The 12,660-nt window shown below is 30.4% G+C and overlaps 1 protein-coding gene across 2 annotated transcripts in view; it reads right to left on the reverse strand.

The window, feature by feature from the left end:
• The window catches only part of LOC142328932 (influenza virus NS1A-binding protein homolog), a 184,077-nt gene that overhangs the window by 29,486 nt on the left and 141,931 nt on the right, over positions 1-12,660 (reverse strand). For both annotated transcript variants that reach the window (XM_075373109.1, XM_075373118.1), the window contains exon 9: positions 12,314-12,553. In XM_075373109.1, coding sequence (XP_075229224.1) covers positions 12,314-12,553 — 240 coding nt within the window. The remainder of the gene's footprint in view (positions 1-12,313; positions 12,554-12,660) is intronic.

Consider the following 12,660-nt stretch of genomic DNA (forward strand, 5'->3'; position numbering starts at 1 on the left):
AGAATATATATAATAAATAAATATATATATAAAAACAATATCCGATCAGTCACAAATAAATCACCTGTAAATTTAATTCAAATTTTTAACTCTCATTTCACGTTAAACATATATAATAAATGTACGTAATTGTTTATAAACACAATATAACTTAAAAGAAGCAAAACTTTTATTGGTAATGAGCATAGATGTCCACTTACCATTAGCAGCTTAGTATTCCAAAATGGCACCTACCGCTATGTTCATAATGATTGCTAACAAGCCGTTATTAAACCGTTTACCAAATATTATTCATCACAATTAAATTCACCTAAACTCTACCAAATCGAATTCAATGAATAAGAAATCCAAGCAATTGAAATACATAGGAAAAGCTGTATATTTAATAAAAGCTCATTTTAATTTTAAACCAGAAAAAAGTAATATTTTGCCTTTGTTGTATAGATAAGTATTAGAATGAAATGTTCTAAAATCAAAATTTTGATAATTCTTAACTTTATTTTTTCAATTTAACCTCATGTTCAAATAAAGTAGTTTGAATAACTTTGTTTTTACAAACTACAATTTTTATTACGGGTAAAGAATTTTGGATCTGGTGTATGAATATGAACAGAAAGTAGACATCATCAAAGCGTGGTCAAATCAATGATCAGGTCAAAGTTGTATTTACTGTACATTACAAACATTAGGCTTTCTTTTATATTTATTTAACTAGTAGTTATACACACTTAACATATCAATAAGTAATCCAATAAAATATCCTAAAATTTAATGCTGTGGCAATGAAAAACAAGTATGAATAAGCTACAGAAGGAGCAATTTAGAAACACCATCTTTTCTGAAATATAGCACAGTTAATTCTTGACAACTGTAATAAAATGTTCTCTAGTTTAAGGTAATTTACAGAGGGAACATAAATATATGTGATTAATTATTAAAAAAAAAAAAATGATAAAAGTGGGGCTAAGCATCTAATGATTAGAAACACTGTAGTTTAATAATAACTGAGAAAGCATGATTTCTAGTGGACAGAATAAATCCTGAAATATTGTTCTATGATACTTCATAGTTTTAATTCCACATTTTCGCCTAACATAATGAACCATCCATCGTAGACATCGACACTCTTTTGGAGTTTCCCCCCCCAAAGTTTTCCATTTTTTTTTAATGATTTATATTTGCAATATTGTGCAATATCATAATTCATTAAAAATGCATGTATTTTAATGATTAGATCAAATTATTTTGGAAGAACGAGAGCATAATTAAAAATTCATATATTTTTAAATATAACATTTATAATAAATCATAATTACAATTACTATTAAAAACACAATACAATACTTACTTTACTAATGAATAATTATACTACAGGATGAAACTCACTAAAAGTATCAACTTGAACAAATCTTTCTCATCCTTAAGTCAGTGATGCAATAGAAATTCACATACATAAGAATCCAATCCTCTATTAATTTGATGGCTGATCCTCTATCAGCCATTATTAAAGATTGCATCATTGTTATAATTGTTAGACGAGGTTAGTGAACGAAGCGAGTGAGCATAGGTTATGTTGACATATACGTACAATTCATCATATATTGTTAAAAAAATAGAAAACATCTTGGGGAAAAATTCCAAAAGAGTACCCAGACATCTTCCAAATCACAACCACAAGCCTTCTTAAAATTAAACTGATCTACAACCAAAGTATAATTTATAACCAGAAGACATAATTATCAAGTGGAAAGTACTTTTCCTGGTTTAAAATATTTTTGTATAACTACTATAATTGAATTATTTTATAAGGAAAAACATAAAAGCCATTTATTAATATTATTTTTTAGTGGTTTCACTAAATTATGATATTATTTTTCCTGTCTAAAAAAAAACCAAAGAAAATAGAAAAAAAACAACATCCACTGAACATTAACGAACAATAACTGAATTTATGTGGAATATCTACGCACCAGACAATGCCAGAATATGGTAAACGGTTTGTGAGTTAAAAACCCACTGGAAATTAATGTTATGCCGTCTCAGCACAAACGTCCACTTCAAAGGTATGCTGTAAAGAATAGAGAAAATAATGTTTTTTAGTGATTGTTTAATAAAAAATGGACACAACCTAAAAGAAATAATTCTTAGATAACTACAAAATCAAAGGTCTATTTTCAGTAAATTTTAAAATATTAACATTTTTTGATTATGGAACAAGTTAAAAATTATTTTAAACAAAATTAAATACCTCAATTAAATAAAACACAATTGACTGCTTCATTTTAAAAAAAATGTCATGTAAAATTTACAAGATTAACTCATTAAAAAAAAATAAAAAAATGTTGAACATATCTGCAGTTTAAAATAATGAAATATATATCTACTCTACATAAATAGGATATGTTAAGAAAAATATATAGCTTCAACATACCTACATAAAACTTATAAGCGAGGAAAAAATTCTTCACTACAAACTAATAGATATTTTTAGTAAATAAAACTGCTAATATTTCATGAAATGAAAAGAAAAAAGTCAATACAAAAAGGAATAAACTCTGAAAACAGATCAGATATTTTACTACAAAGCAGTTCTGTCACAAATAATATTTAGTTAATAAAATACATAAAAAGAAAATTTTAATGACTTTTGTATTGAAATCTTTTTATGTTCAAATATATCACAATAAGTAATACAATATTCACACTCATGTACATACATATACACACACTTAAATACAAAAAAAGAGTAAGTACAAGTGAGTGAGAGGGGCCAGCTAATAGAAAGAATTTCAATCAATTTTAACTAAATCAACTGAATTACCAGATATAAGTAAAATTAATTGGTATATAATTGTGGTTAATAATTTTGAATAATTAACACGAAGTTTCCAAGATAAATATACATAGAAAAACTTCCTCTGATTTTTAACAGTCAGTATAAATGTTTTATTTAATTATGAAAGTAATAAAAATGTAAGCCTTTTAAATGTTTTGAAAGAGATATTAGTCAGTCCTAAACTCTTTTAGAATTAATTTATAATATTATAAACATAATAGGCAGTTTACTATTACATAATTAACGACCACTCTTCACCAAAATAAAAAAAAATAAAATTTACAGGTCAATGAACAGAACATATTTTGCAGACAAATTAATGGTGATTTATATATAATACAAATAAAATCTAACAGTAGGCCAGAATTTAGCATGTTACTATGAGTTAAAAATTTACTGCAACACGAAAGCATTTACAGTATTTTGATTTTAATGAAAATTCATGAATAATCTTAATATTTTTAAAGGAAAAGAATTTTAATATTCTCTAAAAATTCTCTTAAAAAATAAGTCAAATAAAAGGCTTTTATATAAAAAAAAACCAATTAAATCATAAAATACATAAAAAAAATAATACTGCATAAAATTATACAATATAATTATACAAACCATTTATTAACTTCAATGAACTTACAGTTGAGGCCAACGACAGATGAAGGCCACTTACCGGCAGCACCAATGAATGGCACAGGAGTAGATCAGCCAGGAGTGGACCATGAGTGACAGAACTAATAACAGAATCAAAAACACAGCAACGCCCAAAAAACTCTCACCCAATACATAAATTCCAATATGGAAATGCTCCTGATGCATTATACTCTTTAAAAATAACTTTTGATATCACACTTTCTATCAAATTATATTATCATCAACCTTTATTTCATTAAATAAAAAATGCATCATAAAAAGTTTTCTTATTTGTTTCAAATCAGTCAGACAAATAATTTCAACTCTACGTTGTTAATAATTAACAAATATATCAGCAAATAAAATTAAATTAATTTAAGTCATAAAGGCAAAACTTTATGAAATATAGTCTTAATAATCAGAGTCAATTCATTCATTTGTAAGCTATTATTTAATACCCAAGAGCATACATACATATATTTACATCGAAAAAGTATCCCCAAAACTAAAATCCTTAAATTCAGAACAATCTCTGTTAATTTTTTAGAACTTTATATTACATAAATTTGATTCGGTTTTTAATAAATAAATTACCGAAGACAATTTACTAATGTTCAGGTTAATATGTAGATGTAATAATAATAAATTTTATAGGATTATTTGGAAGGCTGAAAGAAAACTCATTTTTGTTGTACGTATAAGTAGTAGCACAACCAGACTGCTCAGTTTTCTAGCAGCTTCTGTGTCCACTCCCTGTCAGTAAGAAATATGAAATCTGAAATGTTTTTCTGAGTATTCAGTACATGATTTGGAAGAAACATTCTGATTTTATTTTTATCCCCAAATGAACACTTTCACAGTTTAAACAGTTCCAAATCATCAGTTTACATTACAATATTCACAGGCTAATTCCCTGGTTCAACATTATTTAGTTTTACTGCCTGTATTCTGTTGTCATCCATACAAAAATTAAAATCATGTATTAATAAAAACTTTTGAAAACTGAAGAAATAGAAAGATTTATCTTATTCTGTAACTTGCAATAAAATTAAAAAATGAAGCTAAAACAATTTTGAACCACTTGAAATCATAAAAATTTGCTAAACAACTATATATGGATATTGTATTTTATTAGTTTTGAAATTTATATCATATTTAAACAATGTGTATTTAATTTTTTTCTAATTACTGTTCTTTTTCATAACTGAAAATATATAGCATTTGAGCTCTTATGTTGCACTTTTATTAAGTGCAAGGTATTAACATTATTCATTTAACAGTATTTGGATGTTATAAATGAAAACAATGTTTAAAAATCATTTAATTATTGAACCTAATATTAGTAAGCAAATAAATAATAATAAGTTATTATTTTTATTATTACAAGCACAAATAATATGAACTAGCTTAGTAAGATGAAGCAAAGCATTTTTTTTTTTTTTGACGCAAGTTTGATAAATGTATACATCCTTATATTTTGGTAATTATTACATAAAAAATAAAATATGAAACAAATTAATATAATCTCTTATCAATGATTAAGGTACAAATAATTCTACAGATCAAAATATTGGGATACATTTACAGAACCTAATTATAAACACATTATGATCAACATTTTTTTTTAAATATTAAAACAATGCTGACAATGATCACGCAAGTCAATATTATTATAATTACTAAGAGCTTATACATCTATTGGAAGATACAGTAAATCAAATTTATTATTTTGATTAGAAAATAGCCAGAACTTTCAGTAAATTCACTGAAATATTATTGCAAGTTTTCATTCAAAAAGGTACTCCCAGTTTGATAATAAAAAGCAATTAACAGATCATACTGCTTCTTAATTTTAACTGTTAAAATTTTCTTCCAAACAAGAATATTCTATCTTAAAATACAATAATTAATAATCTGTATATATATATACACACACATACAGGGAAGTTTACTTAAATCACTGGTTATAGTTGGGTCACAGCTGGCACCTTTGTAGTATGTCCTTTTAAAGGTGTTGACTGCATCGCAAGTCAGTTGGCAAAGCAGGTATTATCCTTGAGGGCATTCGATAACTGTTTTCTTGAAAATTTTTTCAATGATGTCAAGTAAATTAACTTCCACGCACTCAGGATCCACTTGCACATTTCATTTAACTTTGGTAATTTAATTTTCCCACCTGCATGTACTTGTATTTGTTTTCAAACAACCATCTTTAATAAAGCTGGTGTATGTGTACCTTGAAAGGTTTGTTGACTGACACATTCAAGGGATACAAAACTGCACACTATCTGAATGAAATAGCCGTGGAAACTGTCCAACATAAGGGAATTTAAGCAAAGCATTGCAACTTGGTTGTCATTTCCAGACGTTTTTGACTCAATCCAGCATCAGTTTGTTTGTCATCCACCCTTTCTCTTGTGCCACAATATGTATACAAGCAAGAAACTTTAATCACCTATGTATGATTTTCCTCCAGAAAATGTTATATGGTGGCAATTTCCTTCCATCAGCAGGAACTTTTAGCTTCACAGTGCAATACAGTTCTTCTTTATCATTAAATTCCAAACCTACCCCCTACTGGCTTTGAACTGCTGTACAGAATCCCTTTACCATGTGTGATTTTCCTTGCACAATATTGCATCATTTCATGGTTGACAGTGTTACCATTGTTTCATAATTCCTGCGCATAATAGAGAAGTCTGTCCTCTTGTTCTGGATATTTTCGATCTTTTGGACCACAAAACATAAGGCAATAATATTTTGCTTTTAACAACTATGAGATTATGAAACACCAAAATTCCCTCCAGCAGATCGGTTCCCATTCTTCTTGGAGAAAGCCTAGGTTTAGCCATTATATTTTACTTTCGACATTGTTACTGAAACGCACTTTTATCAACTCAAGGCTTATTGAACACATAAACTGTTAAATGGAAATGGGAAAGAAACTGATAAGATTCGTGTGACATGTTTGTACAGTAAACAAGGGTGGGGCAAGTATGCGAAAAGTCAATCTTGATGGTAAACAACTCCTTTCCTTGACAAGTTTAACAGAATGTGAAGAAAATTATAGCATTGCCAATTTTGCAGTAGCTAATAGTTTTCAAAGAACATTGTTGTTTCACAAAAATTTTCCTCTGGGAAAATTATGAGAGTTAAAAAAATACAGAAAATTGCCTTAAAAAATGGAGTCCAAATATTATGAAAAAACAAAGATGCAAGTATGATACTTCTCGCGACTCATAAATCTTATATATTTGAAAAACCATGATTTTAAAACATTTAAGTAAAATATAAGAGATAATGGTATAAAGAGATACTACTAAAATAAAATTGTTATACTTAGCAAATTTGAAAATAATGTGAGAAACTTATTTTTTTCATGAATTTCTTCCTAAAGAAGCAGGTAAAAGAAATGAATTATTTTACATTGACCAACTCAAAATTCCTGAAATACAAGGGGCATTCAGGTCAATCCGGGACTGTTAATATTTAATAAATGTAGAACACACTTACGATAGTAAAAAATATTTTTATTAATTTTGATGTAATACCCTGCTACATTTATATATTTATTACAGCATTTCACTAGAGTCTGGATACCTGCAGTTGAGAAAGATGTCGTTACGTCAAAACCAAGATAGGACTGACTGCCTCACCCCATCATTGCTGTTGATATGCTGGCCTCCCAGAAACGATTTCAAGAGCCTGAACAAGTGAAAACCGCTGAGGTGAGGTCTGGACTGTGTGAGTGTGTGGCAATAACTTGAGGTTTGACTGTGATGAAGCGGTCTGTGTGTCAACTCAAGAAAGCTGCACAACGTGAAGGCGATCCTGGTTGGCGCACAGCTCTACTCGCAAATTATCGCAGGGAAAGGGCGAGGTGCTATCACTATATTAGGTCCTCTAAGTGTAATTCCCGGTGCTCATTTCTTCAGGAGCATGGAAATAAGGACCCTTGCAGTGTTGTGTACAGAGTCCTTGGACATAAGTGTAGGGAAGAAGTCCTTTTATCAGCCCTTTCGACTCAGGATGGTGTTGTGATGGACAAAGAGCGTGTCCTCCACATTTTGTTAAATGATTTGCTTCCTGATGACACTGAGGTTGGCGAGTCTTTGTATCACTAATGTGCTCATAGAAATCGCTGAGTTCCATACTGACGTACAGTCTCGAGATTACCAAGATGAATGTTTGTCAGGTGGTCTGTAGTATGGCACAACATAAACCCCCAGATATGATTGTATCATGGTGGAACTCCTTGTTTGCTTGTTGCCTGTGATTCTTGGAACCCTATGATTCTTGGGTTTTTAATAGGATGCTTTCGACTGGATATTTTCCAGCATGTTGGAAGCATGAAGAATTGATATTGCTTTTTAAAAATGGCGACAAGGACCCTACTGTTAGTTCTTATTGGCCTTTGACACACTTGCCTGTAATTGGAAAGGTTTTTGAGAAAGTATTCAATCTCTGTATTACTGGTAGGTTAACTACTTAGCACTTATTAAAGGACTGCCAATATGACTTCTGGCCCAGCAAGAGCAGGGAGGACACCATATTGAAGGTGATTAATATTGCTTCCTCCAGTGTGTATAGGTATAGGTATGTTAGTCTGGATATATCTGAGGCTTGTAATAACTTATGGTGGCCCTCTGCCTTGTTTCAAATGCAGAAACATATTGTACGTGGAATGAAATAAAGATTTTCTTTAGTTATTTCAGCCATCGAACCATCGTCCTTCGTGATGGCAGCTAGGAAGTAAGAAAAAACCTATCCAAAGGGTGCCTGCAAGGTAGTGTATTGAGTCCCCTTCTTTGGATAATTGAGTCCGATTCTACGTTATGCCTGAGGTTGCCTAGTGGATACCACATTATTGCCTATGTGAATGATGGGCTACTGTTGATCAAGGGGAAATAGAACTACGAGCTACTCGTGCATGTGAGATTCTCAGGTTGTGGAGTCACCAGCACAAGAATATTTTTAGTCCAGAAAAAACTATGAAGATGTTGTTGAAGGGTTGGTTGGCCAATTCACACCGAGCACAGATTTAAATAGCCAGGAAATTTAAGAAACACCTTCAATATGTTTCAAGAAGGCTGTTGATGACTTTTTTGGAATTCGCATTGTTATCCATCACCGACTGGGGGTTGAATTTCAATACTATGAGTATCCTCTGCAAGGGTGTAGGTGAGGCTATTGTTATACACTGCAACTATCTGGGCTCATCGCATGATCGTCAGGTGTTATAGGAACATTCTTTTGAGAGCCCAGTGTCTCCTGTTGGCTGTTGTCATACTCTGGTCCCTGGTGCGTCTCAGAGTATCACTGCGGTATATCTTATTATCAGTGTTCTTTTGGCTGTCGGTCGTGTGTGTACCTTCTGACAGTATCGAGGTTAGCTGGTCTTAAGGCTGTATTCACGATTTACGCATTCTAATACAGACTCAACGTTTTTGATTGGCTCTGACGGGGGCATTTATGAGCTAAAGACGCTGTCGCCGGGGCGTCTCTGGGTGATGCTTCGGTGGTATGCAGGGGCGTCTTGACGGCGGTTTGCGAAAGATGGTGAATGTCACGCGGGACTCCACGATGGAGCTGTCCGGGAGTAGGCGTTTATTCTCCTCTCCCGGGTGGACCGGAGCGGAGTCAGATAGAAACTCACTTTGAGTAATAAGCGGGGTTCTTAAGGGAACTAGGTCTAAATTTTGCTGTGTTAAACTTTAGTGGGAAAGTTTGTTATAGAGGCTTTTAGTACGGATCTGAGACATTCAGTAATTGGCTCTTTAATAGTTAGGACTAGGCGCAGTGTGACACATTGCATTATCCTGCTGGACCAAAATTCTCATTTGTATAAAGCTAAAATGGCAATAAACTGTTCGATTAAATTGCAATAAACCACACTACCTACAGATCTGTCAAAAAATAAAGGCCCTACGACATGACACCGGGAGATCGCACACCAGACACCAATTATACGTGTATATAATGGTCATTCATGAAATGCGTGAGGATTTTCAGCACTCCATATTTGACAGTTTTTGTTGAAATAAACAAGTTCCAAAATTACAATACGTTATTAACAAGAGAATAAAACCGGCGACAATATTATAAACGATTTCTGTTGTCTACTTCTTTCAGTTCTTGAACAACAACGATGCAATAAGCATGCAATCGTAATTTTTTAGTAGCTCTGAAAGCTGTAGACAGTGAAAGCCAGCCTGTGAATATAATTTTATGAGCAATTTTCTGAGTGAGTAATCAAACATTCTTTCACATCCTCCAGAACTTCTACTGCTAACAGTGATGGTTGATCTGTGCTTTTCCAATCATGTTACCCAGTCTTACGAAATTTATTAATCAGACACAATTAGGAACTGAAGAATTGGGAAATCTTATCCAAAACTCATCTTTCACTCATTCATAAGATTACTACACACAATAAATCTCAATAATAAATACACGTTTGTCCTTGGAAAAACATAATTAACACAATAGAGACGAATTTATACTGGTATAGCACTAGTGCATAAGAAGGGCATTTCAACTGTTATAATCTGCTAACCTTCAGTACAGTGTTGCCAACTGACAGGCAAGGAGAAGTAAAATTTACCTATGCATGACTTTTACCTATTAATCTTAGGGTTGCACCCTTTTTGAAACACCTGTTATCTTGTTTATGCCAATATGAAAGAAAACACTTATCTTAAATATATTACAAACCACTACAAGAAAAAAACTGAATTTTACAAGTTTAAATTTGTTCTTTCTGTGATACAATTTATTAAAAAAAAAAAAAAAACCTGAAAAAATATTTTTAAATTAAGCATATATTCTGGTTTTGCCAGATTTCTTGGTAGTAGTGCAATTTTAACAATCACAAACTATGAGATTATGATTACATATAATGTACATTAACATAACTTTAAGAACAATATTTTTGCTGTTTATGAATTTATAAAACATTTACAATGATCAGTCTCAATATAAGCAGCTATTTAAAAATAGAAGCTATATCAGCATTAGAATTTTTTTTTAAAATGAATATTATTATTATATATACATAGGTTCATAATTTCACTTAACAGAAGCATGAAAAAAGGATAATGCTGGAAATAACAATGTTCTATTAACAAGACTGGTTGGATTCTATGCCATTTGTTAGAAAAGACTTGTTTCATGGAAACCAAGAATACAGAATGGATCTTGTACTTGTCTGTTACTGTTCCAGTAGAGAACTATAAAGTGACTTGACTTTTTTTAAATGATGATGAAGATTCTGAATCTCCTTCAGAATGTTTTTTCTCTCCTGTGATATAATGAAACTGTATGCATTCCATAATAGTGTGGTAAGTATATATTTCATTACTTCATACAAAAAAAAAAATCCCTATTAGAAATTCTACTAACTGAAAAATTCAATAGCAATTTTTAAAAAAATGGCTGCCTTATTACACCTCACTGTTGGAAAAAATTATAAAATAATTAAATAACACAAACAAATCTTCTGAAATAATTAATTCAAATTTTTCATATAACATAATCAAATTTATAGAATGATGAAATTATGCTACTAATAAATAAGTGAAGAAAGGGGTTCTCTTTTTTAAAGCTTCCATAGCTTTTCTCTTAAAAAAAACGTAACTTAAAAATATCACAGAAAAGACCAAATGTTATGCAATAAAGAAGTAATTCTATCTAGCGATTTAACTCTTCAAATACAAGCTTTTTCTTTTGTGAATATTACAGTTGTTCAGTTTACTTGATAAAGACAGATGATAGCTATAACCATAATTTCTTTTCAGCAGCAACTAAAAAATTATAAAAGTAATTGCAGTATAACTGTCAACCAGAAAACAACGAATATAAGAACTCAATATTTTTAAAAAATCACAAGAACAAACAAAATATTGCAAAATAAAAAAAAAAGATGCAAATGAAAAGATAAGTATGTGATAATTTAGCATGATATTAAGCATTTATGTGAATAAATCTGGTGTCACTTTTATTACGTTCTTACATTTCATAAAATTTATGTAGTAAATATATACTGAGAGAAATCATCACTTTGGTAAAGTATATGCAAACAAAACTGCATGAAAATGTTACAGATATTTTCTGTATATATTACACATATTTCTATCTGCAAAGGTTCATAACTAGACTCATGGTAACAACAAATTTTAAAACTTACCGCTGGAAAAAAGTGATATTTTTTTGCATAAATGAAGTCAAGAAAACTAATAGTAATTTTCAATACAGAATTTTCCAAAAATAAATTATGTTACCATCACATAACCAGAAAAAATAACTATTAACTATTAAATATGATAGCAGTAGCATCAGAACAAAAATTTTTGTAAGTCACACTTTTTTGTTTAATTTATGTGCACCTTTATTAAAAATTTAAAGATTTTTTTTTCTAATGAGTATGATTGGATAAATCTTCAATTAAACATTATTTATCTATACTAGCTTTATTGTGTAAAATTCTATTAATATTTATTTCCTTTACAAGATTTTACTTAAAATTTTTCTATTGGAACAAAAATGTTTGTTTTCTTCTATCAAATATTTTGATAGAGATTTTAACATTTATATTTCAAAAGCATATGTGATGTAATTTAACAAATAAACAAATAAACAAAAATTACAAATTTAAATATTAAAAGGAATAAACAAGGTAGAGTTGAAATTTTTGGGCCGATTTGATTCACAAATTAAACATAACTGAACAAAGAGAAAACATGTAATTATCAGTAAATATTATTACAATAAATTTATACCGACTACCTGTTGCAAAAACTTCTTTTGTTTACTGTACATGTGAACAGATGAAGTGATTAGTAACAAACTCACCAGTATTGGAGCGTGCCAGAGGTAATGGTGTCACTCTTTTCCAGTTCCCTTCACCAAAACATTCTACTGTTGCAAGTTCTGTTGTACCATTGCATCCACCTATAGCATAAACTTTTCCATTTACAACAGCAATATTGAAACGGCCACGAGCATCCTTCATAGGTGGTAATTCTTTCCATGTATTTGTCAAAGGGTTGTATATTTCAACACTTCGAAGACATTCTGCTCTATCATATCCGCCTACAACGGGCAAGAAAAGTAAGATAAATAGTTGTCGATTCCTTCAACAATACAATTAACAACACTATCAAAATATTGTTTTATAGAAAATATACCTTGAAATTGTA

Source organism: Lycorma delicatula, chromosome 1 (genome assembly GCF_047948215.1).
Source record: "Lycorma delicatula isolate Av1 chromosome 1, ASM4794821v1, whole genome shotgun sequence".
NCBI lineage: Eukaryota > Metazoa > Arthropoda > Insecta > Hemiptera > Fulgoridae > Lycorma > Lycorma delicatula.